Raw genomic sequence first — 27,345 nt, 5'->3', positions numbered from 1 at the left:
ACAGTCAATGTAACAGCTTTTAATCCATTGACAGAACATCCAGGCAGGTTGCAAACATTCCAGGACTTTAAGAACCCTGCAGAGCATACTGTAATGGTGTGGTGTTATGGCTCACCAAAGGTCTCACCTATTGTACAGGGGAAGAGTTAAAACACAACAGATAGGGCACACAACTGATTTAGAATTATTTTATAGAATGAGAAGGTAAGGTTGAACTCGTTCCGACAGTTTGTGACATAAGTAATTGGGTTTAAAATGGCCTTCATGTGGACATCCTCTATATATCCTGTCTGTATGTCAAGTCAGGTGTTCATAAAAACACATACAGTATCAAGTATTTCAGTTTGAAATGCAATGCTAAGACAGTAAACTCTCGCCTTAATTGTGACCTTGCGTACTTGCGTATCAACAACACAAAGTTATCACAAAACATTTGAACGAAAGCAATCCATTTGAGAAAAATAAACATTTCTTTCTTTCTTCCTCAAGATTAGAAAATCAGTTAAAGGAAAACTCCAAAAGATAGTTTTTGGGTGGAGTTTTCCTTTAAGTTTGTCTGCCTCACCTGTTCCAAAAACGTGTGGCGTCATGTTCTGGACTGCATTTCCCTAGGCTCCATTTATGACAGTATTTCTACCCATCAAACTGTGCACTCTAACCCTACCTGGAATGCTTGTAACGCCTCTGTTTCAAATCATGAAAGGGCTCTATTCAATCTGGATTGCTGAAGTGTAATAGAAATGTGAAGGTGTTTTCTGATTGAGCCGAGATATGCGTTTACCGTGAATGCAGTCTCCGCTAAAAAAAACATTGCCTTTAATTTTCAATCATGCTGTAACGTTGAACTTCAGTGATACAGACTGAATCGAGGCCTAAGTATCGAAGTACATTGAAAGGAAGTTGTCAAAATTTCAATCAACTTTTTTTTTTTTTTTTTAACTCGATGAGTGAAAGATTTTGATTGGTATGAATGTCATTGACATTTTCTTTTACATGTTCTTTAGACCACTATCTAAAGGACACCTAATCAGTTTGACTGGAGGAACCTTAAAAACCTCTTGAGTGTAGGGGGCAGTATTTTGATGTTTGGATGAAAAACGTACCCAAATGAAACTGCCTATTTCTCAGGCCCAGAATCTAGAATATGTATATCATTGTCAGATTAGGATAGAAAACATTCTAAAGATTCCAAAACTGTCAAAATATTGTCTGTGAGTATAGCAGAACTGATATTGCAGATATAAACCTGAGGAAAATCCAACCAGGAAGTGCCTAAGAGAAACGATTCTCCCTGTTCCATTGCATGCCTATCCTCCATTTAAAGGGATATCAACCAGATTCCTTTTCATATGGCTTCCACACGGTGTGAACAGTCTTCAGACATAGTTTCAGGCTTTTATTTTGAAAAATTAGCAAGAAAGATCACATCGCGTCATTGGATGGCTGGGTGTCAGCAGCGTTTTGCATGCGCCAACAGAGTGGAGACGCCATTTTCTCTCTCTCTCCTATTGAAGAAGCTACAGTCCGGTTGAAATATTATCGATTATATATTGTAAAAACAACCTGAGGATTAATTATAAAAAAACGTTTGACATGTTTCTTCCAACTTTACGGATACTATTTGGAATTTTTGTCTGCTACGTCGTGACTGCTCGAGTCTGTGGATTTCTGAACATAACGTGCCAACCAAATGGAGATATTTCAGATATAAAAATAATCTTTATGGAACAAAAGGAACATTTATTGTGTAACTGGGAGTCTCTTGAGTGCAAACATCCAAAGATCATCAAAGGTAAGCTATTCATTTTATTGCTCTTCTGACTTTCGTGACCAATCTACTTTGCTGCTAGCTGTTTGTAATGTTTTGTCTGCTGAGAGAGATGTCCTTACATAAACGCTTGGTATGCTTTCGCTGATTTTTTTAAATTTTAAATCTGACACGCCAGGTGGATTAACAACAAGCTAGGCTGTGTTTTGCTATATTGCACTTGTGATTTCATGAAAATTCTATATTTTTAGTAATTTCATTTGAATTTGGCGCTCTGCAATTCAGCGGATGTTGACGAAAATGATCCCGCTAATGGGATGGGTGCATCAAGATTAAAGCTAGAATCCTTAAACAATAACAAAGTGGCCACCCCACCTCTGTTAACATAAAAAGCTGAGGGACGGGACCGGTGAAATGTAACCACTCTCAAATTAAGACAGAGCTATGGATGCAAGGACTGACCATCCATGATATCAAAATTATAGTTTTAACCATGTTTGGATGCTATGCAGTGTTTGTTTACATTTACATTGTTTACAACCATTGGAGTAAACAAGCTTATATTTTGAGTTCCCATGGGCTTCGACCATTGAACTAAGCAAATGAGCAAATAAGTTATATTCTTCAAGAATCAATAGGTATGCAGTTTAGAATTAATTTCTAAGACCCGAGTGGATATAGCAAGATTTTAGCTTTACACCTCCCTCCACAAAGAGTTACAGAAAGAGGCCCCAGATATACGACACTATATGACAGTAAATTGAACAGCATCCAAGCTGGTCAACAAATAACTTAAATATATATTTTTTTCTTCTTCCATGACTTGGCTTTTATTGTTTTAGTGTTGTTTAGCATCGATTTCAATAATCTGCCTAAATACTTCAGTGTCAACAGCATTAGTTCTAATCAGCTATGTCTATGGCACAACAAGGGCACTGTCCAGCGTTGGCATTTGGCTCTAGGGTCTTCTCAAGCATACGTCGGCTATTCCCAGAACTACAAGTCCTCTCCAACCCAGAAGCCAAGCTTTCTCATTGCCGTTTTCACAAGACTAAATCGACCTTTTGAGATAAATCACGTAAATCACTATTTACTGGAAATTGATTCGAAATCAATCCAAACACTAACATTTAACATTTGATGCCACATACAATTTCAAGAACAATGTAAATACAGAACTTGTTAGCCATTTAGGCATCATCTGTTATTGAGTGTGTGAACAATGTTCCATTGATTTCAAGCCTGATTATCCAAATGTATCACCCAGGGGGAGGTCACTTGGGAGTGTGTCCACTCTGTAACACTTATCGGTGTTAGTCCAATAGCATTATATCTCACTAATCACAGCTGATCTGTTGGCTGAATTGCAATGGACTTATTTTGCTTGAACATTACTGGACTCGTTATTGAAATAGCTCTGCAGTCTTATTTGGCAAGTAAATGAAGGAAATTAACCAGAGAATTTAAAAAAAAGTTGTACATTCAGATCAGAACAAAATTATACAATAAAGATGAAATTATGTTTACTGTAAAATGAAGAGTTTTATCATTTAGATTTTTTAAAATGTGTTTTATACCCAACTGAAGAAAAAAAAACAAGTGCAAACTCTGCACCTTGTGCAAACACTTCTAGATATAGGTCTATCTATTTGTACATTAGCAGACAGACATTTTTGTGTTGTCCCCTGCGCTTGATCTCATTATTTGAATTTGGCACATCATCATAAAAGTAATTTATGGGACAGATCATGCTGCAATAGTTTTGTTTGGGAAAATACCACCAATTTCCCAGGAGAAGTACTGTAGCCATTATTAAACCAATGTCTCTATTTAAAAAGATCATGCAGGCTAATATTTAACACATTTGTTGATGTTGTACTTATGTCCAGAAATAACTACAGACATTGGTGTTTTAAAGTAGAACAGGAGTGTTCCACCCTCCTCCTGGAGGGCTGCTGGGTCTGCAGGCTTTTCCCCCAGTCATGCTTTACACTCTGTAAAGGCTTTTCCCCCAGTCATGCTTTACACTCTGTAAAGGCTTTTTCCCCCAGTCATGCTTTATACTCTGTAAAGGCTTTTTCCCCCAGTCATGCTTTACACTCTGTAAAGGCTTTTTCCCCCAGTCATGTTTTACACTCTGTAAAGGCTTTTCCCCCAGTCATGCTTTACACTCTGTAAAGGCTTTTTCCCCCAGTCATGCTTTACACTCTGTAAAGGCTTTTTCCCCCAGTCATGTTTTACACTCTGTAAAGGCTTTTCCCCCAGTCATGCTTTACACTCTGTAAAGGCTTTTTTCCCCAGTCATGTTTTACACTCTGTAAAGGCTTTTCCCCCAGTCATGCTTTACACTCTGTAAAGGCTTTTTCCCCAGTCATGCTTTACACTCTGGAAAGGCTTTTTCCCCAGTCATGCTTTACACTCTGTAAAGGCTTTTTCCCCAGTCATGCTTTACACTCTGTAAAGGCTTTTTCCCCAGTCATGCTTTACACTCTGTAAAGGCTTTTTCCCCCAGTCATGCTTTACACTCTGTAAAGGCTTTTTCCCCAGTCATGCTTTACACTCTGTAAAGGCTTTTTCCCCAGTCATGCTTTACACTCTGTAAAGGCTTTTTCCCAGTCATGCTTTACACTCTGTAAAGTCTTTTTCCCAGTCATGCTTTACACTCTGTAAAGGCTTTTTCCCCCAGTCATGCTTTACACTCTGTAAAGGCTTTTCCCCCAGTCATGCTTTACACTCTGTAAAGGCTTTTCCCCAGTCATGCTTTACACTCTGTAAAGGCTTTTTCCCAGTCATGTTTTACACTCTGGAAAGGCTTTTCCCCCAGTCATGCTTTACACTCTGCAAAGGCTTTTTCCCCAGTCATGCTTTACACTCTGTAAAGGCTTTTTCCCCAGTCATGCTTTACACTCTGCAAAGGCTTTTTCCCCAGTCATGCTTTACACTCTGCAAAGGCTTTTCCCCCAGTCATGCTTTACACTCTGGAAAAGCTTTTTCCCCAGTCATGCTTTACACTGGAATTTTACTAATCAAGATACGAAGCTGATACTGGTGTGTTAGGACAGGGCTGGAGCAAAAACCTGCCTATCCAGTAGTTCTCCAGGAAGAGTGTTGGCCGCCCCTGGAGTAGAGATTCTCACTTGTCTTGAGTTTCCAGTATACTATCATAACATTGGTGTTATATAGTTGTTTTCTTCAAATTGCCTGAATCCTGTCAGCGTCAAAACAGGTTTAACTCAAATATACACTGTATACACTGTGAATGTATGGTCCTTTTTGAGATGTGATATGAATTTTAGAAAACACTTCTGTAGTAACAAATAAACCATTATGCTATCTTATTTCATCTGAAACGTGTTTCTATACATGTACGTTCCACCTCCTCGTTAACTGCACTATCTAATTTAAAGCAGCCTTAATTAAATTTTCTAAAAAATGTAATATAAAGCTGCTGGTACACCTTCCTGTCTTTGTTGGCAACATTTACTGAAAGGGGAACTGCTCAGTGAATAATATTCTTGTCTCTCGCTACATACTCTGTGAGAGACAGGGAGACATCTAAAGCCAGATCTCAAAACCTCGAGTCCAAAGTGTTGTGAAATACTGGCTCGCTGGGGAAAAACAAAAATCCTGTCGCTGAGTTGATTCTTCTTATGTGGTGTTGTTTTCATATGTAAATTATTCAGACCAGTCAGTCATGGTGATTAAATGCGAGACATTCACCTAGGAGAGAACAGATTTTGTGTTCCTATTGAGATAAGAAGCTAAAAAGCCCTTCTATTCGTTAAGAGAGTGACATGCCCCTCTTGCTGTTTCAGCACAGGTGTCAGAAAGCAGATTACATTTTTTTTGTGAAAGACTCAACTTAGACACAATTCTTAGAATGAATCTGGATCTAAGATTACTATTGCGTAGTGAACCACACCTTATTTTTCACAAAAGACAGGAAATGAATCCAAAATAAAGTCAGAAGGGAGACAGCATGGGTTATATGACAGTGAGTCTGTGAAAGAGTGAATGCATTTGTGACTTACTGGATGTGTGACAGAGTAAGCTAATATGTTTGAAGATCTAATTCATTATGTTTCCTCAACCCAATTTCCTGCCATTTTACTCATGTTTGTTTCCTCCCATTTAAATCTTCCTTCCTGCTTTGACAAACAAGGCCTGTTTTTTTATCCTCATTGCCATGTTGAAACATCAGGGTCACCTGCCTCTGCCTCAGTTTAGTGTTGACTTTGACAGATTTCACCTTCCAGTCTTCACTGAAATCAAACATCCCTGAACTGCCATAGCAGGGGTTTGTCAAAGAACATGTACTGTACTTAACAAGTGATAGATGGCTCACTTGACTCCTGTGCTTGATGTGAGAGGAGGAGAAAAACACTTTAGAATTTCTGCTCTAGATCAAAATCAATAACGTTCTTGTGACGCTTGGTGGTGGGCTTCAATGTAAATAACATCCTGTAAATCGTATTGATTTGACCCCCCCCCCCCCCCCAAAGGGTTTGTTTGACCGATGTTGGACTTACACGAAAGGTGTGTTCTGCATTTTAAAGTGATTTCCCAGGTTGCTAATATACATGTGTCATCAATTGTAGGGTCTGATTAGGGCATAGACACCAAGACTGCAGCTTTGTTATTTTTAGACTGATCTGAATGGTTGTGAATTGATGACCCACACTTGAGGTGAGGGACGTGCCAACAAGTGCAAAATGGCCTTTTCTTGCGGGAAACGACCGATTAATTTGTGTTTATGCTTGCATTGTGCATTGGTACAATAGTCATGCAACTTTACAGCATCAGTATTTCGACGTTCATTCCCATTACAGAGATAATCTGGAATCGGTACATCCATTTCTGGCTTTAGAGGAATGCAGTTAAATGGTAGAGGGACAGGTTATAGATTATGCCTTAAAACTGATTATTGTAATCAAGTCAAATTAGAGTCACAGGAATATGATTTCTCCTGATTATTTAATTTAGAAAAATAGTAGCGTGCTATGTAGGACTATGCATACTAACATGTTAACTTTGGTTTTACTTGGTTGCTTACCAGGCACTAGCCAGGGCACTTGACTGTTTCTGCATTCAACAACGTTAGCCATATCAATGCCTTGCCAATGCAAGACAACAACTAGTTAGCTAAAGCCAAAACAGACTGGCACCCAAGCTAGCCAAACACACCCCTATAATTCAACAGATGGTAAAACTCTAAAAAGACATTCGGAATCGGTAGCACCCTCTATTCTTGCTGATACCACGTTCCCATAGTAGACACAGAGAGAGGGATATATAAAGAAGACCATGGTGAAAGAAAAAAGTGTTAAAGATAAAACCAAGGGTTGAACGGCCAAACACAGAAAACGGGGTCGACAGCCTTTTGAATGAGGGTAAACAACAGAAAGTCCAAGTTCTCTGGCCTTGACAGGGGAACACAGGGGATAAATCTGTTGGCCAATTAACTGAGCCGTGTGCTGCTACTTCAAATGCAGTCCACTGCCTGCCACTGAGATTTACACGCTTTTCATCTGCGGGCTTTAGGGGAGAAAGAGTTCGATTTTTATCAGTCCACAGCATATTTATATTAGTGCCTCGTGGGATTGTTTATGCAAAATAAAATAAAAAACAGATCCTTTCAACACCTTTCATGCACTGTCCACACAGCACCGGACCTGGGTTCTAGTAGTGTAAAAAATATTGAAATACTTTTAGCTGTGCTTGACTGAGCATACCTGGCACAATTGAACCAATGGAATAGTCCCAAAAGTGCCAACACAACCCATCTGGCTCTCAAGGCAGGTTCAAGCAAATATTCAAAAGATTTGAAAGATTTTTAGCACTATTTGAACCCAGGTCTGTTGTGCATACTCACTCAGCAGGGTGGTTTCCCCTAACGTTATTGTACCAGAGACAGGCAGGCTATCGGGCCATTCTCCTTAGAAGACCCACCGATTAAACTACAGTAAAAAATAGTGCTGTTGAATGCGGAATGAGGCAGCCGTCAGTTTGTTGTTTTATAAAGTTTTGAAAGTGTCTGAAAAAGTGTTGTATTGTAAAAGTTTGGTTACTAGCTAGCTACCTTTTGATTTGGATCCCGTGACGCGGTTGGCATCAGTTGCTGGGACTGCTGCTATCTGTCCAGGGATCCTGCTGACCGAGGGTCTTTTGATGAGCTGCTTTGTTTAGCAGTTAGCCTAGCTGCCACTGTTAGCTGTCTATCAAGCTAGCAGGGTTTCCTTGAGGGCTGGAATTCAGCCCGTGACGTGATTAGCCTTGTGGCTGGGACCGTGGATTGTCCTGTGCTTGTGGCTGTCTACATCCCTACAGTTTGTTGCTGTTTCCATCTTCCCTGTGACCTGCCCTGTCTGGAATTGCGGGGAGTAACAGCATAGCCTACGTTGCTACCATGATAAAGACCAAATCCAATGGGAGTATCGTTGAGGACAGTGGGGTCTCTCTATCACAGGTGAAGGATCTTTTAAACAAACAAAAAGAGTTCTACAAGCAGTTGTTACAGCAATAAGAAAATAGCTTGCTGTGTTGTGTCCAAATACTGGTAGAGTCAACTAATAAAAGAATGGACGACCTGACCAGAGAGGTCCAGGACCTGAAGAACAGTTTGCAGTTCTCCCAGGGTCAGCTCGATGAGTTTAAACAGGAAAATGGCAAGATGACAACAGTCTGTAAGTCATTGAGTGAGGACATTAGTTCTGTATGTGAATTCACGATAACAATGACAGAGATCTCTGATTATCTTGAGGGACAATCAAGGCGGAACAACATTGTTGTAGATGGAATTGTAGAATCTCCACATGAGACCTGGATGGAGTCCGAGGACAAAGTGAGGGAAATGATATCGGAGAAACTGAAATTGGACCACAGGAAGATTGAGTTGGAGTGCGCCCACAGGACTGGAAAACCCAACACCGGCCTAGGTGACAGACCCAGGCCAATAGTCATCAAGTGATTACTTAATTGGCAAAGTGGGCAAACTGAAGCAGGAATTGCCAAAAATGAACAGTGAGCCATCGTATTCATGCATAAGAAGAAAAATAAGAAAAAAAAGTTAGAATTTTGTAAAGTTAGTGTGGGACAGGTGGGAAAATGATTGTCATCGATGAATAATGACATACCTCCTGGCATTGACAACATACTGTAGATGGAAGGCTACTGAGGATGGTAGCTGACTCTATGGCCACTCCTATCTGTCATTTTCTTAATCTGAGTCTAGAGGAAGGTGTTTGTCCTCAGGCCAAAGTTGTTCCACTTGCCAAGAGTGGTAAAGCGGCCTTTACTGGTTCTAACAGCAGACCAATCAGCTTGCATGCCAGCTCTTGAAAACTGTTGGAAAAAAATGTTTGACCAAACACAATGCTGTTTCTCTGTGAACAAATTGACTCCCGACTTTCAGCATGTTTATAAAGAAGGGCACTCAACATGTACTGCACTGAAACAAATGACTGATGATTGGTTGAAAGAAAAGGATAATAAGAAGATATTATTGACCAAAACCTGTTGAGAAAACATGTGTTTTATGGGTTTTCATCCTCTGTGATATTGTGGATTCAGAGCTATGCATCTAATATAAGTTATTTCATGGAAGCTTCTCTAATGTCAAACATGTAGGGTGTGGTGTACCAGTCCTATACTTTTTTCATTTTTTTACCAATGACATGCCACTGGTATTAAACAAAGCCTGTTTGTCCATGTATGCTGAAGATTCAAACATATGCGTGTCAGCATCCACAGCTAATTAAGTCACTGAAACCCTTAACAAGGAGTTGCAGTCAGTTTTGGAATGGGTGGGCAGTAATAAACTGGTCCTGAACATCTCTAAAACTAAGAGCATTGTATTTGATACAAATCATTCCCTAAGTTCTAGACCTCAGCTGAATCTGGTAATGAATGGTGTGGTAGTTTAACAAGTTGAGGAGACTAAATTACTTTGTGTTACCTTAAATTCTAAACTGTCATAGTCAAAACATATAAACTCAGCAAAAAAAGAAATGCCCTTTCACTGTCAACTGCATTTATTTTCAGAAAACTTAACATGTGTAAATATTTGTATGAACATAACAAGATTCAACAACTGAGACATAAACTGAACAAGTTCCACAGACATGTGACTAACAGAAATGGAATAATATGTCCCTGAACAAAAGGGGGGGGGGGGCAAAATCAAAAGTAACGGTGTAGCCACCAGCTGCAACTTCTTTGGGATAGGGGGCAGCATTTTCACTTTTGGATGAATAGCGTTCCCAGAGTAAACTGCCTCCTACTCAGTCCCAGATGCTACTATATGCATATTATTATTATTATTGGATAGAAAACACTCTGAAGTTTCTAAAACTGTTTGAATGATGTCTGTGAGTATAACAGAACTCATATGGCAGGCAAAAACCTGAGACAAATCCAACCAGGCAGTGGGAAATCTGAGGTTTGTTGTTTTTGAACTCAGCCCCTATTGAAGACACAGTGGGATATGGGTCATTTTGCACTTCCTATGGCTTCCACTAGATGTCAACCTTCTTTACAACGTTGTTTCAGGCTTCTAGTGTGAAGGGGGGCCGGATGAGAGCTGTTTGACTAAGGGGTCTGGCAGCAGCCTCGTTCTCAGTCATGCGCATTTCACATGAGAGGTAGCTCTCGTTCCATTGCAGACAATGGAATTCTCCGGTTGGAACATTATTGAACATTTATGATAAAAGCATCCTAAAGATTGATTCTATACTTAATTTGACAAGTTTCTACGACCTGTAATATAACTTTTTGAACTTTTCGTCCGATGTTCGGTTGGACCTGAACGCGCGTTTGGATTTGTTTACCAAACGCCTTAAAAAAAAGAAGCTATTTGGACATAATTGAGGAACTTTATGGAACAAATCAAACTTTTATTGTCGAACTGGGATTCCTGGGAGTGCATTCATTCAAAGGTAAGTGAATATTTATAATGCTATTTCTGACTAATGTTGACTGCGCAACATGGCAGATATTTATTTTAGCTGTTTTGGGCTCTGAGCGCCGTACTCAGATTATGCTTTTTCCGTAAAGTAAAAAAAAAATCTGACACAGCGGTTGCATTAAGGAGAAGTTGATCTATATTTCCATGTATAACACATGTATTTTCATCAACATTTATAATGAGTATTTCTGTAAATTCATGTGGCTCTCTGCAAAATCACTGCATGTTTTGGAACTACTGAACATAACACGCCAATGTAAAATGAGATTTTTGGATATAAATATGAACTTTACCGAACAAGACATACATGTATTGTGTAACATGAAGTCCTATGAGTGTCATCTGATGAAGATCATCAAAGGTTAGTGATTCATTTTATCCCTATTTGTGCTTTTTGTGACTCCTCTCTTTGGCTGGAAAAATGGCAGGGTTTTTCTGTGAGTTGGTGGTGACCTAACATAATCGTTTGTAGAGCTTTCGGTGTAAAGCATTTTTTAAATCAGACACTGTGGCTGGATTAGTGAGAATTTTATCTTTAAAATGGTGCCTAATACTTGTATGTTTGAGAAATTTGATTTATGAGATTTCTGTTGATTCGTATTTGGCGCCCTGCAATTTCATTGGCTGTTGGCGAGGGGTTCCCAGACAGGTTAAGTACTGCAGTGCATCTCCTACTCATGGACTGCACCAGATTTGCCAGTTCTTTTTTAAATTATTATTTTATTTCACCTTTATTTAAGCAGGTAGTAACGCTCATTCCTTCGACGATAAACCCAAATCCGAGCATCACCCCTTTTGAGACAAAACCGTCACTCGTCAGTGAAGAGCACTTTTTTCCAGTCTTGTCTGGTCCAGCGACGGTGGGTTTTGTGCCCATAGGCGACGTTGTTGCCGGTGATGTCTGGTAAGCCCTCAGTCCAGCCTCTCTCAGCCTATTGCGGACATTCTGAGCACTGATGGAGGGATTGTGCGTTCCTGGTGTAACTTGAGCAGTTGTTGTTGCCATCCTGTACCTTTCCCGCAGGTGTGATGTTCGGATGTACCGATCCTGTGCAGGTGTTGTTACACGTGGTCTGCCACTGCGAGGATAATCAGCTGTCCGTCCTGTAGCGCTGTCTTAGGCATCACACAGTACGGACATTGCAATTTATTACCCTGGCCACATCTGAAGTCCTCATGCTTCCTTGCAGCATGCCTAATGCCCATGTTCACGCAGATGAGCAGGGACCCTGGGCATCTTTCTTTTTGTGTTTTTCAGAGTCAGTAGAAAAGCCTCTTTAGTGTCCAAAGTTTTCATAACTGTGACCTTAATTGCCTACCGTCTGTAAGCCGTTAGCGTCTTAACAACCGTTCCACAGGTTGTTGTTCATGAATTGTTTATAGTTCTTTGAACAAGCCTGGGAAACCGTGTTCAAACCCTTTATTTGGATTTTTACGATTTATCTTTCAAAGACAGGGTCCTGAAAAAGGGACATTTCTTTTTTTGCTGAGTTTAGATTCAATGGTTGTAAAGATGGGGACAGGTCTGTCCGTAATAAACTGGTTTTTTGACACCACACTCCAAAAAGCAAGTCCTGCAGGCCGTAAAGTCCTGTGCCTCAAAGAAAGACCTAGTGAAGCTGTAGGACAGAGTGACTGCACTTCTTCTTTTTATAAAAAGCATTAATGTGTTGAAAATTCCAAATAGTTTGCATAGTCAACTTATGCACATCTCTAACACACACACTTACCCCACCAGACATGCCACCAGGGGTCTTCTCATAGTCCCCAAATCCAGAACAAATTCAAGAAAGCTTACAGTTTTATATAGAGACATTATTGCATGGAACTCCATTCCATCTCATATTGCTCAAATGAACAGCAAACCTGATTTAAAAAATGTGATAAAGCAACACCTCTCCCCTATTTGACCTAGATATTTTGTGTGTATGTATCCTTTATCTAACTAGGCAAGTCAGTTAAGAACAAATTGTTATTTACAATGACAGCCTACCCCAGACGACACTGGGCCAATTGTGCACTGCCCTATGGGACTCCAAGTCACAGCCAGATGTGATACATCCTGGACTTGAAACAAGGACTGCAGTGACACCTCTTGCACTGAGATGCAGTGCCTTAGACCGCTGCACCACTCGGGAGCCTGAGTGATATGTAGGCTATGTGTACTGTTTTTAAATATATATAGTTCTGTTCTTGTCTATAAATGTTCTGTATTATGTAATGTTTCATGTCCTGTGGCTTTCACAATCCTAATAAAATACCAAAAAACCTGACCGGTTCTGGTCAGTAACACCCCAAGGACCGGGTGTTACTATAACAGGGTTACAAAACAAGAATTTTGCAGGAATTGAATGCACCTTAACTGTGTTATTGAGTCAATGAGGGGTGGCTAATGGCTATCATGCACGTTCCTTAGAATAAATGTATAACAGAAATAGAATGGATTCACCTCAGTACCACATACATTTGCTCCATAACCAGTCATCCAGGTTCACAGTGGAAATGATCAAGAGTCTTTTAAATCTCTCTGTAAACAACCTTGGGAAGGCAAACGCTGATTATGGTGAGCAAGTCATGTATCTGCCCCATTTCTAATGCCCACTTTGTTAAGTCAACATAGCATTTATTTACTCAGATTGGCCTAGACCTACACACTGATGTTATGGTCTGTATGATGTGAAATTATGCAATATCTAGTCATCTTTAACTGTAAAAGTGAATGTAGAAACCCATGCCACTAAAGAATGTGAGGGAAACCGCAGGGGAAACGGCTTGTTCAGTCAGATCCTGCTGCTCAGGTATCATTTTTTTAGGTTCAAACATTCAGATAGGCAAGTACATGCACTCAGGCCAGGGTGGAGCATGCTTTTGCTCCAACCAAACAGTCACACAGCTGATTCAGCTAATTCACTTTCTTGAAAACTATTTAACAGATTTGTTGTATCAGGTGTGTTACTGCTTTGACTAGAGCGAAAGCCTGCAGCCATACCGGCCCTCTGCGGATAAGACTATTCCATTGGTCCCATTACACCAGGAAAGCTCAATCAAGCTCAGCTAAAGTATCTGAAAGATTTGCTTGATTTGAACCCAGGTTGGAATTAAATTCACTCGACACAGATTAGGCCATTATTATTAACGTAATTCGGTGGATGCCGATTAGACCTTCACTAGTGCTGTAAGTCAGTAGGTACAAATTTTAGACTCTTAATGTAATTCTTAAGGCAGGCCGTCCAGAGTCGCAGCAGGGCAATTGAGGCTATTTTTTATTAGATTGCATTAGGGGGATACTGTGGCAGGAGATGGGGTCAAGCTTTTGCTATTATTAAATGAGATAGTTTGGTGCAGTAAGGCAGCCCCAGCCAACTGGGGATGGCAGGTAGCCTTGTGGTTAGAGTGTTGGGCGAGTAACCGGAAGGTTACTGGATTGAATCCCGAGCGGACAAAATAAAAATCTGTTGCTCTGCCCCTGAACAAGGCAGTTAACCCACTGTAGACCATCATTGGAAATAATAATTTGTTCTTAACTGACTTGCCTAGTTAAAAAAAAAAAAAAAAAAAGCTAGAGGATTTGAGAATATACTTAACAATGTGGAGCTGAAGTGCAGACTGTATCATACACTATGACCACTGTTACTGTAATAGACAGCCTACTTGCATCTTTAAGTTAGGACCACCAAAGCTATCCAACCACCAGGTTCATGGTACAACACAAGAAGAAGTGTTATCGTCAATGTCCTACTGTCATTCTCTTAGGGCCCGATTCAGAGTTGCGATATGCATGTGCTACTCAGACTTATTGTCAATTGGAAGACTTCAGTTAAGATGCCCTTAGCTTGAAACATGCCACAAGTGTGGGCATGTTGTGGTATGTATCAAGTACGGTGGTTGTGTTGTTTTTGTGTTGTGTCTGTTTATTTGTCTTTCATTTTTGCTTTGTTGTTTGTACTTACATAAAAAATAAAATAAGAGATGTTCAAGATGCCCTTAGCCATTTAGACAGCAGGACTGTGGGCAATTCAGCAAGATAGGACATTTTCAGCAGGAGCAATGAATGAAACAGGAAGGGACATTACTTTCCTTCTTTCTCCTCCCTCCTTAAGCCAGCAGTCTGAGTGACTGTTTAAAGTGACATCAGTGGTGAGTGGGCAGGCCTACCCATTTTCTGTGTGAATTGAATGAGTGTGACTACGTGTTTCTGCAAGAGAGAGTGTCCATCAGTGTCCTCTCACTCCTCCCGCTCTACCATTGCGCAGAGGATACATGGCACAGACTCAGGAAATTCCACACTTCTCTGTGAGGAGGGAGGGGAGAGGCAGAAGCACAGGAGTGGGCAGAGGAGAACTCTGGAGGAGGAGAGAGGTCATCTGTGGACTGTATACGAATGGAAAGTATGACTTATAGTTTGTATTGGTTCCCACTCTGCTATACCCATAGTAGCACAGAACTTGTATGACAGTCAACTGTTGCTCAGATTTCTATTGAGGCTATTCAAGTAGAAATATATAGTGAATATACAGTGAATATACAGTCTACACCCCACCCCCCACTCTTCACATTGTATAGTGTTACAAAGTGGGATTCAAACTTTTTTAGTCACCGATCTACACAAAATACCTTGGTCAAAGTGGAAGAAAAAGTATATATATTTTTAAAGATAATACACCTAATATACCTTGTTAAGATAAGTATTCCCCCCCCCCTGAGTCAATACATGTTATAATCACCCTTGGCAGCGATTACAGCTGTGAGTCTTCTTGGCTACATCTCATAAGAGCTTTGCCCACCTGTACTGTGCAATATTTGTCCATTATTCTTTAAAAAATTCTTCAAGCTCTGTCAAGGTCTTGGGGATCATGCTTAGACAACAATTTCCAGGTCTTGCCATAGATTTTCACGCAGATTTAAACTGCCTTGTTGCGTACTGTACATATGCATATTTTGGAATATTTTGTTGATCCATCCTCAGCTTTCTTTGCTCTTAGTGAGACTCTCATCTGTTTTTCAACAGGACAATGATCCAAAACACACTTCCAGGCTGTGTAAGGAGAGTGATGGAGTGCTGCATCAGATGACCTGGCCTCCACAATCACCCGACCTCAACCCAATTGAGATGGTTTGGGATGAGTTGGACCGCAGAGTGAAGAAGAAGCAGCCAAAAAGTGCTCAACGTGTGGGAACTCCTTCAAGACTATTGGAAAAGCATTCCTCATGAAGCTGGTTGAGAGATTGCTAAGAGAGTGCAAATCTGTCATCAAGGCAAAGGGTGGCTACTTTGAAGAACGTAAAATATAAAATATATTTTGATTTGTTTAACACTTTTTTGGTTACTACATGATTCCAGATGTGTTTTTCATAGTTTTGATGTCTTCACTATTATTCTACAATGTAGAAAAAAGTAAAAAATAAAGAAAAAAAAACTTGAATGAGTAGGTGTGTCCAAACTTTTGACTGGTACTGTATACACTTTTACAGTATTTTGTGTAGATCAATGACCAAAAATTACAATTAAATCTATTTCAATCCCACTTTTTAACGCACCAAATGTTAAAACAGTTCAAGGGGGTGTAGATATTCTTTAGGCGCTGTATGTGATGGGTCCCATAGCACTTGGACAGAAGGAAACTGGCTCACTCTCGAAACTATTCTAGTGTCTAATTTAGCCTTTCAGAGTCATCCAGCTGCACCCTGTAACATATCATATTTGGAAATTGAATATAAACTTTAGTTCTATATTTCCAGCTAAGACAAATGAACTGCAATGCCTCATACAGCAAACATTGAACTTGCAATGTCAGCTAAATAAACTCATACGGTGGGTGTACAGAAGAAATAAAACGATTGAGATTGCAAAATCTCTCTCACATAGACCCCACCCAGTACAACACACACAGGAACTTCTTCCTATGCAGTCTGGCATGGCCTTGCAGTGGAGGCTTTCCAAGTCAAACAATCAACTAAAACCTGTTCTTCAGAAACAAAGCAGGAGGATCATAGAGAGCTAAACCAGAGAGGATAGCACGCTTTACATCACTGGAATCCAAAGTCATATTAGCAGTCTGATTATCTTCTCATGCCCCATCTCTTTCACTTAAGGTTTGTAACTAATTGCTCTACTAGTCTACTGTGAACTACAGTCATTGAAAAAAATAGCCCTTTGCACACCTACTTTGTGTATGTTTGAAAAAGAAGAAACCAGCATACTGGTGTTCTTGAATACTTCACAATTTGATTCAAATATGAGCATATAAGATCGCCAGTGTGCTACGAGCAGCAGCAGAGTTCAGGGGACAGTTTTTGAGGAAGGGAGGATGAGTTCAACACACTGGTGTGATTGAAGGAGTGGGAAGGGAGGATGAGTTCAGTGGTGTAAACTACTTAAGTACAAATACTTTACAGTACTACTTAAGTAGTTTTTTGGGGGTGTCTGTACTTTACATGACTATTTATATTTTACTTCACTACATTCCTAATGAAAATAATGTACTTTTTACTCCATACATTTTCCCTGACACCCAAAAGTACTCGTTACATTTTGAATGCTTAACAGGACAGGAAATGGTCCAATTCACACACTTATCAAGATAACATCCCTGTCATCTCTACTACCTCTGATCTGGTGGACTCACTAAACACAAATGCTTTGGGGAATGGATAGTAGGGGAACGGATACTGGAACAGTAGGGGGAGGGATACTGGACCAGTAAGGGTGTGGGATACTGGAACAGTAGCGGGAGGGATACTGGAACAGTAGGGGAATGGATACTGGAACAGTAGGGGATAGTGGAGCAGTAGGTGGAGGGATACTGGAACAGTAGGGGGAGGGATACTGGAACAATAGGGGGAGGGATACTGGAACAGGAAGGGGAGGTTACTGTCACAGAAAGGGGGGTGTACTGGAACAGTAGGGGGGTACTAGGGGTTAGAGAGTGAGGGAGCCATACATACACACTCGTATGTTGATTTAGTCAAGAAGTGAAGATGGTCTACGATTTCACTTATAATGTTATAATGTTTGTTTAAAGCCTAGGCGCTTGTAATTGTTTAAGTTAAAAGCAGTTTCTTGAAGAAAAACTTGCCTGTCTACCGCAAACCAAATCATGACTCACTGAAAAACTTTCTCACAAGTTGCGTAAACAGCTAATATGAAACACAAGTATATCAGACTTATTAAATGATATGTTTGGCTACATCCCCATGATCATGCTGTGAGCCCTGTTGTCTTATCCCAAGATAAATTACACAGGAACTGGCTATTCCCTAACCTGCTGCTTCACCTCCCACTGACTACAGCATCTGCCTCTAAAACTGTGCCTGTGTGTATCTGTGTGTGTCTGTGTATGTACGTGTGTGTCTTCATTCAACTCATGATATCCTAGTACATGCTGCCTAACTCTACGTACCAGCGACAACCACTCCCCAAAACACACTGCTATCTGAGAGACCTATGGATTGGTGAACATTTCCCCTTGGTTGTTGTGTAGCCTGCAGCTGTGTAAAGGTTAATGATGTGTCAACCTTTCATCTCCTAAGAACCTGTCCAACCTGTTGTGGAGATGTTCATATCTCACTTACACTGAGTGTACAAAACATTAAGGACACCTGCTCTTTCCATGACATAAACTGACCAAGTGAATCCATGTGAAAACTATGATAGGTTATTGATGTCACTTAAATCCACTTCAATCAGTGTAGATGAAGAGGAGGAGACAGGTTAAAGAAGGATTTTTAATCCTTGAGACAATTGAGACATGGACTGTGTATGTGTGCCACTCAGAGGGTGAATGGGAAAGACAAAAGATTTAAGTGCCTTTGAACAGGGTATGGTAGTAGGTGCCAGGCACACCAGTTTGTGTCAAGAACTGCAACGCTGCTGGGGTTTTTACGCTCAGCAGTTTCCCGTTTGTATCAAGAGTGGTCCACCACCCAAAGGACATCCATCCAACTTGACACAACTGTGGGAAGCATTGGAGTCAACACCTTGTAGATGAATGTTTTGTACACTCAGTGTATATCAGAGCTGACAGTCAATCACCTGCACCTCAACACGATTAACAATGCCCACAGTAGGTTGGGTTTCTATGTTAATGTTCAGTGGGAACCTGTTTGGAATGTACTATTCCCACTGAATGATGTCTCTCATCCAGAAGTGAAACTCTGTTTCGTTCATTATGTAAATTACTCACTCATGCAGCCAACATTCAAGACAAAATTGGACGTAAACTATGAGCAACTAAACTGTCATTGTGAAACACATTTTCCCTTTAGCTGTGTTGTCCTGTGGTTTCAGTGTGTCAGGGGATCAGCAACAGGCTGACGCTGCTGGGGACTGTAGACGACCACTACAACAACCTGGTGAGGATGTACAGCAACTGTACCGTGGTCCTGGAGAACCTAGAGCTTACCTACATCCAGGACTACCACGACCTCTCCTTCCTCAAGGTGAGTCTCCTTCCTCAAGGTGAGGAGATGGAGGGTTCAATTATAACACATTGTTTGCAGTGGCTTCCCTTCCACCATTCCTATGTCCTAGCTCCTCTCCCCCTCGCTGATCTAAAATGACGAGAGAAAATTGTGTATCAGCCATTTCAGTCCCTTTCTTGCCGTGGCATCTAGCTCCTAGTTGAATGCACTGGCTGTAAATAACTCCGGATAAGAGTCTGCTAAATTAATACAATGTCAATGTAATGGTCAGAATAAAGCATTTCTCTCCTTTGTGCCTTTACTAACACCAACTGAACAATGATGGTATTGCAAACCTGGCATTACCTTCAGGGGCAACATGTATTCTGGGGATGGCTGCACTACTACTAGACCAAACTTGAACATCCTGTTAGCAATTATTTTCATAATTTCTATGGTGTTTTGCCCTCCAGTCCATTCAGGAGGTTGGAGGCTATGTTCTGATCGCCGTCAACAAGGCAGCCATCATCCCACTGGAGAACCTGCGTCTGATCCGAGGACACTCCCTCTACGACAACAAGTATGCCCTGGCTGTCATGTCCAACTACGAGAAGAACCACTCCTCTGTGACCCTTAACTACACACGGGGCCTGAGGGAGCTGATGCTGAGAGGACTGACAGGTTAGTGGGTGACTTCAGTGACTGTTTCCAGGATTCTGTCCACATCTGAGAGGGTCAAATACATTATATCATGTTATTTAAAGTACTTTGAAGTATTTGAGGTGCGCGTGATTTAGCGTGGAGTTAGAACTTTTGGGTCTATATAAAAATATAGCTCAAGTGCCTTCAGAAAGTATTCACAGTCATGACTTTTCCCACATTTTGCTGTGTGACAGCCGGAATTTAAAATAGATTTTTTGTCACTGGCAAAAAAATGAAAAGCTGTCAATAAGTATTCAACCAACACCTTTGTTATGACAAACCTAAATAAGTCCAGGAGTAAAAATGTGCTTAACATGTCATATAATAAGTTGCATTTAACATGATTTTTGAATGACTACCTCATCTCTGTACCCCACACATACAATTATTGGTAACACTTTACTTGACACCCAGTGTCATAACACGTTACCCCACACATCAAGCAGTCCCAAAGTCGAGCAGTAAATTTCAACCACAGATTCAACCACAAAGACCAGGGATGTTGTTCAATGTCTCGCAAAGAAGGGCACCTATTGGTAGATGGGTAAAAATAGCAGACATTGAATATCCCTTTGACCATGGTGGTTATTAATGACATTTTGGATGGTGTATCAATACATCCAGTAACTACAAAGATGCAAGCCTCTTTTCTCTTCTAAGTTGTCGGAGAGGAAAGAAACTGCTCAGGGATTTCACCATGAGGCCAATGATGACTTTAAAACAGTTACAGTTTCATGTGATAGGAGAAAACTGATGATGGATCAACAACATTGTAGTTACTTCACAATACTAACCTAATTGACAGGATGAAAAGGAAGCCTGTACAGAATACAAATATTCCAAAACATACATCCTGTTTGCAACAAGGCACTAAAGTAATACAGGGAAAAAAAATGAAAAAAACCTTTTTGTCCTCAGTACAAAGTGTTATGTTTGGGGCAGATCCAATACAACACATTACTGAGTATCACTTTCCATATTTTCAAGAATAGTGCTGGCTGCATCATGTTATGGGTATGCTTGTAATCGTTAAGGGAGTTTTTCAGGATAAAAAAAAACAACAAAATGGAGCTAAGCACAGGCAAACTCTTAGAGGAAAACTTTCCACCAGACACTGGGAGACAAATTAACCTTTCATCAGGACCATGACCTAAACCACAAGGCCAAATCTACATTTGGATTGCTTACCAAGAAGACAGTGAATGTTCCTGAGAGGCCGAGTTACAATATTGACTCTACATCGAAATCTATGGCATGACTTGAAAAGTGTTGTGTAGCAATGATCAACAACTAATTTGACAGAGCTTGAAGAATGTTTTAAAGAATAATGGCCAAAAATTGCACAATCCAGATGTGGAAAGCTCTTAGAGTCTTACCCAGAAAGACTCACAGCTGTAATCACTGCCAAAGGTGTTTCTAGAAAGTGTTAATTCAGGGGTGTGAATACTTATTAAAATGAGATATTTCTGTATTTCATTTTAAATAAATTGAAGAAAAATGTTTTCACTTTGTTGTTATGGGGTATTGTGTGTAGATGGGTGAGACAAAAAAATCTGTTTTAAATTCAGGCTGTAACACAACAAAATGTGGAATAAATCAAAGGGTATGAATACTTTCTGAAGGCACTGGATCTGTCCTTCTATTTTGCACAGACATTCTCAAGGGAGGGGTGAAAATTGCCCACAATCCTTTGTTGTGTAATGTGGAGACCATCCAATGGTGGGACATGGTAAACAAGGCCGGCAACCCCAGTATGGATTTCAAACTGGAGAGCTATGGCCGTTACTGTAAGTATGCTAGCTTCATTTAAAAACAAAAACACTGTAAAGTAATGAATCCTTTTCTCAGTTGTGTTCAGTGGAATAATTTTGGGTTGTTGTTTTTCATTTGAAGCTTCTGTAATGGATGTACAGTATGTTGCACAACTACTATGATTATTCCATATGATACAGATTTCGGGTTTGCATGGACAGGTTTTGCCATGTGTTACACTTGAGCAATAAGGCCCAATGGGGTGTGGTATATGGCCAATATATCATGGCTAAGGGCTGTTCTTAGTCACGACGCAACGCTGAGTGCCTGGACACAGCCCTTAGCCGTGGTATATTGGCCATATATCACAACCCCCAGGTGCCTTATTGCTATTATAAACTGGTTACCAACATAAATAGAACAGTAAACAAGTGTTTGTGCATCATACCCGTGGTATATTGTCTGATATACACATGGCTGAAATGCAGTTTCATTCAATCAGCTTCCAGGATCCAAACAACCTGGTTAATAATAGTTTTCTATGAATGAGATCATTCAGAAGTTAAGCAGTGTTTTTCCCACCTGACAGGTGGCAAGTGTGACCCTGGATGCTACAATGGATCATGCTGGACACCAGGACCAGAGAACTGTCAAACATGTAAGGATACACTCTTCTCTACTTGAAATTAGCATGAGAGTAGTCACACAAAAACCTCACGCTATTTCTCAATATTTTGTTGATGTTGAAAGTATTTAGTTCATTTTCTCCCACAGACCCTTGGTCTCAGTGAAGGGTGTGTTCTGTTGACTGGTCCTCATCTCTCTGTCTTCATCTCTCTGTCTATCCTCAGTTACCAAGCTGAAGTGTGCAGAGCAGTGCTCTGGAAGGTGTAGGGGTCCTAAACCCAGTGACTGCTGTAACGAACACTGTGCTGCAGGGTGCACCGGCCCTAGGCCTACAGAGTGTCTGGTGAGGGACTCTTCTGACTCCAATTTATTTATCATTTGCAAAAGTTATAATCACATAGGAAACACATCTAAAAGACAACAGGTAGACGATCCACTCCTGGGCTGCTCCACATTAGAAAACAGATATGCTTGACAATATTGCACGCTAATTGTGATCCTAGTCTTTCATTCTTGTATTCAAAGGCCTGCAGAGACTTCCAGGATGATGGCACATGTAAGGATGCCTGCCCTCCTACAATGATCTACAATCCCAACACCCACCAGCTGGCTTCCAACCCTAACGCCAAGTACACGTTCGGGGCCACTTGTGTGAAGACCTGCCCACGTAAGGCCAATAGTATCCATCTGTATGATTCATGATTAATACAGATGCACTCAGGGGTCTGCTCAGAAAGGTGCAATGTTACTGATCGCCCAGATAGAAATGTAAAGAACAGATGCTTGTCTGTCAGGTAGAATTGTAAATTGTGCTTTCCTTTCTGCAATTTTCAGACCGTTTCACCTCACTTAATACAGCCCAGTTATCTAGAAAACTCCACTGTACCTACATGGTGAAGAGACTTTTGCCTATAATTGGTTGGAGTGGTGAAGGTGTCTTTGGGTGACCCCTGACCTGTCCTGTGATTGGTTGTTTCTTGCAGATAACTATGTGGTGACGGACCACGGGGCGTGTGTCCGAACATGCGGTGGCAACACACACGAGGTGGAGGAGAATGGTGTCAGGAGGTGCAAGAAGTGTGACGGAATCTGTCCAAAAGGTAAAGGGGGAGTGGTGACCAGTCAAACTGGGCAGTTTTGAGGCCCATCTGTTTAGCTAAAAACAAATTGTTTTGTTGTTGCCTGTTTTGCATGTTATTTTGGCATAAGTATCAGTTTGCAAACATTGTAAAAACAAAACAAACAAAAAAACATAATTGAGTTAATAACGCCGCATACAAACTTGGTCTCTTTTTGCTTTCTTGAGTAAGGCAGCTTTAAAATAAAGGTGTTTCAGCCTAGCTCAATGCTTTGTCTGTGGTGGTGGGGCAGCCAGCGGAAAATAGGTGTTGGTAATGTTCTTTAGTTGCGGCGTGATTGGCTGTGTTCTGTCACTCATGGTGACACTACGTCCCTGCGAAATCTACGGCTTGAGCTTGAAAATTCAAGCCCCTTGGGTGCTACAATAGAATTACATTAGAAGTGCCCATCCAAGAAGGCTCAAGGTCATTGGCCACAGATAAAATGACGTCAAGTCACGTTGTATCTACAGTAGCTTTAATTGGATCTTAGCTAGCAGTCATCATCATGAATCAAGTCGACAATCTAGTGGCAAATCCTTTTCAATCCTCGTGATATGAAGATAAATAAGAAAGACAAATTATAGATAAAACGTATCGGTGCTCATCGGCCATTGGACATAAACATTACACAGCAAGATGGAAATCTCAAATTTAACAATGAGTGGTTTGAAAGGAATCAGTGGCTAACTGCAAGCATTGCAAAGCAATCACTAGCCTGCTATTCAGTGGAGTGGGTGTGTGGTCCAAGTCTGTGTTTAAGGGTCTCTTTTACAAGCTTAAAAAGGATAAACATTCAACATTAGCCATGCTGTCAATTCAGCATGACTTCTGCCGCGCTCAAAACAACTGGAAACTCGGAACTGGGAAATCTCAGACTTCAGTGAGTTCAAGACAACTGGGGACTCGGAAAAAAATTTGCTCCGACTGGGAAACTGTTTTTTGAACGGTCATCCAACTCAGAATTGCAAGTCGGGAACTCGGGCCTCTCTCTAGAGCTCCAACCTGAAGATCACTGACATCATCAAGATTCGACCTTGTTTTTTTCCGAGTCCCCAGTTATCTTGAAAGCACTATAAATCCAGAGAAGGCCAGACTTCGATGACAAAATTTGCCCAGGAAGGACCGCCGCGCTACCTTCCTGTTCAAGTGAGCACAAGGTGAGTCCAAAAATGTTGTGTATGCTGCTGCATAAATTATGTAATATGCCAGGAAGATATGTATACTGTAGCTAAGAAAGTAATACTAAGGGTATGTTGCGTAGTAAGCTGTTAGTAGCACATGTGTCTCACCCTACTAATTTGGTCTATTTTTCCCCTCTTAATTTAGCCTACTGCACATGTAGCCTATAGCCTGTTTTAGAGAAATGTCATCATCCGATATTGTAAGAGCTTTCATTGTCTGCTTATTATGCCCCCTTTATTTATCTGACTTGCTGTATATGGAAAATACTGTAAGAATGGCTCATGTTCTGAATTCTGTCGCTGTACATTTCAAAGTGCTGAACACATAGTTATACTGATTACGTCCGTCCTAGCTCACTCATTAATGTCTTCATCGAAATTACGGATTGCATTTATCCGCTCGTCGTTCCCTTATGCCATAGTTTGCACATCTCAATTGTCAGTGGAAACCACATTTGTTTAAGCAAGTCAGCCATATCAGCTATGTTTTTTTAAAAGGCAGTAAATGAGGCTAAAGGAACTGTTTCACTGCCAGGCAAGGCTCTGCTGATAGCCAGGTGTAGCAGTGGTAAGGTGTTGGGACTGCTGTTGGGACTCTGCTGTTGGGACAGCTTTATGTAGGCCTTAACCGTTTGTGGGCACCGTTTGTCACTGTTATAGTGCAATTAATGTATTGTTTAGAGTTGTGTTGTGTAGTGGCTTTGCTGGCATGTTTTAAAAAAATGGTGGGAAGTTTGCTCCACCAAGATTTATATGCTAAAATTGCCACTGTAAAGGGGTCTGAATATTGTAAATGTAACTTTTTGTCTGTGGTAAGCTGGACAATATAATTGTACTTTATTTTCAAATTTGCTAGCTGTGTGGTTTATAAACCTCATAACGTTGCATTAGATCGTCCATGATTTTAATGTTTTGGTGTTCTTCTCATCTAGTGTGCAATGGACTTGGAATGGGGCCGCTTACTGCCGTCTTGTCAATCAACGCCTCTAACATTGATTCTTTCAAAAACTGCACCAAAATCAATGGCGATGTTTCAATAATTGGAACCTCTTTGAATGGGTAAGGAATAATAATAGCATTGTACAGCGTCCATGGGCTGTCCTAATATGAACACTGTAGCACTGAAACAAAATGCTATTTGCCCTGTGTTCATTCAAATTAATTAAACGTTATATGAGATGTGTGTCTTTGTAATTGCTTCTCTCAGTGATAGGTACACATCAACACCAAAAATGGACCCTGCCAAACTGGATTATTTCAGAACTGTGAAGGAAATTTCAGGTAGAACAATGTTTAACTTATCTTCAATTGCTATGTAATTCAGCTGAGGGTAACCAAAGCAAAGATAATGCTTGATTAAATGTATTCTTGTTACTTCCCTAAAGGGTTTCTGCTCATACAAGCTTGGCCAAAGCACCTCGATTCTCTTAGTGCATTTGAAAACCTGGAGATTATCAGGGGAAGGACCAAACAGTTGTAAGTGTATCTCTGTCTAACGCTCTGCTATTGGAATGACTATGAAACATCGTTTTTTCAGTGGAGTACCGTTCATGATAGAAAGTAAATACTCAATAACCTAGGAGGTCAACCCTGGGCTGGGTTGAGAAACTCTGCTGTATGATATTTTAGCAATGTCACAGAAACATTGTTCAATGTTACGTATGGGCTAGCTACAGTAGCAGTAAGCTAACATTACCTTCCCTCTTCCCATAGTGGTCAGGTGAGTTTTGCTGCCCTGAACGTGGCCCATCTGAAGTATCTAGGCCTCCGCTCCCTACGAGAGATCAGCGATGGCAACATTGTGGTGAAGAACAACCCCCACCTCTGCTACAGCAACGGAGGCCACTGGAATGGCCTGTTCAGACTGGACAAACAGTTCGCAAGGGTGGACAACAACGCCAACATCAGCACATGTGGTACGCAAGGACAAGCATCAAGTATAAACTCTGATCAACGCCTTTGCAAACACTGCTTTTCTAAAAACAAAATGGTTAACAATGGCCAAATGCTAACATTCATCCTAACAGCCATATACACATAGGCCACAGGTAGTTACAGTTAGCTTAGCTATCTAACATTGCCATTATTGGATATAAGCAATGTGGTTGTGGCTCTACTTCCACCCTCTGGTAGGTTAGATAGATTTTGAGCACTACAGCTTAGACCTATCATATCCATTCAGATTTAACCTAGCCTAGGGGGTTAGGTGACTGTCCTAGGACAGGACTGTTTCATTCCGGTCCTGGAAGGCCGAAAGCAAAACACTTCAGTTTTTGTTTCTACCTGGCAGTTAATTGCACCCACCTGATGTCCCAGGTCTGGAGAGGATAAAAACCTGAACCAGGACCGACATTGAACAGTCCTGGTCTAGGAGTTGTTTCTGAATGGAGCCTATAGTTTTCCCCTCTCTTCCCTACAGCCCAGCTGAACAGTACCTGTGATGACATGTGCACTAAGGAGGGCTGCTGGGGGCCCGGTCCAACCATGTGTTTAACCTGCCTGTACTACGCCCGTAGGGGCCGCTGTGTGGGGGCCTGTCATGTACTGGACGGGTGAGTTAACCCAACGACACCAAGGGCAATACTACTGATACTGCTCATATGTGAACTACACGAGATGGAGGGTTGTGCTGTGTCAATGTTTTGATCGTTTTTCCTCGCCTTCCTCTTGCCTTCTCAGGACACCAAGAGAGTATGTGTTGAACAACATGTGCCTAGAGTGTGACCAGGAATGTATGGTGAAGAACGGAACCGGAAGCTGCTTTGGATCTGTATGCTCCTTTAACTTTATATCCATCTGAATTGTCTCATCTTATTTCATTATTTTGACATT

General features: G+C 40.9%; 1 protein-coding gene across 1 annotated transcript in view; it reads left to right on the top strand.

Moving 5' to 3' along the window:
- The window catches only part of LOC139420209 (melanoma receptor tyrosine-protein kinase-like), a 48,143-nt gene that overhangs the window by 2,926 nt on the left and 17,872 nt on the right, over positions 1-27,345 (top strand). The window contains exons 2-14 of the mRNA XM_071170056.1: positions 19,018-19,169; positions 19,604-19,811; positions 21,485-21,619; positions 22,174-22,242; positions 22,436-22,554; positions 22,737-22,878; positions 23,195-23,311; positions 25,446-25,572; positions 25,721-25,794; positions 25,899-25,989; positions 26,227-26,429; positions 26,933-27,065; positions 27,193-27,283. Of these exons, the coding sequence (XP_071026157.1) occupies positions 19,018-19,169; positions 19,604-19,811; positions 21,485-21,619; positions 22,174-22,242; positions 22,436-22,554; positions 22,737-22,878; positions 23,195-23,311; positions 25,446-25,572; positions 25,721-25,794; positions 25,899-25,989; positions 26,227-26,429; positions 26,933-27,065; positions 27,193-27,283 (1,661 nt within the window). The remainder of the gene's footprint in view (positions 1-19,017; positions 19,170-19,603; positions 19,812-21,484; positions 21,620-22,173; positions 22,243-22,435; positions 22,555-22,736; positions 22,879-23,194; positions 23,312-25,445; positions 25,573-25,720; positions 25,795-25,898; positions 25,990-26,226; positions 26,430-26,932; positions 27,066-27,192; positions 27,284-27,345) is intronic.

Source organism: Oncorhynchus clarkii, chromosome 11, assembly GCF_045791955.1.
Source record: "Oncorhynchus clarkii lewisi isolate Uvic-CL-2024 chromosome 11, UVic_Ocla_1.0, whole genome shotgun sequence".
Lineage (NCBI taxonomy): Eukaryota > Metazoa > Chordata > Actinopteri > Salmoniformes > Salmonidae > Oncorhynchus > Oncorhynchus clarkii.
Note: the sequence above shows the minus strand (reverse complement) of the source record. Positions and strands in the feature narration are given on the sequence as shown.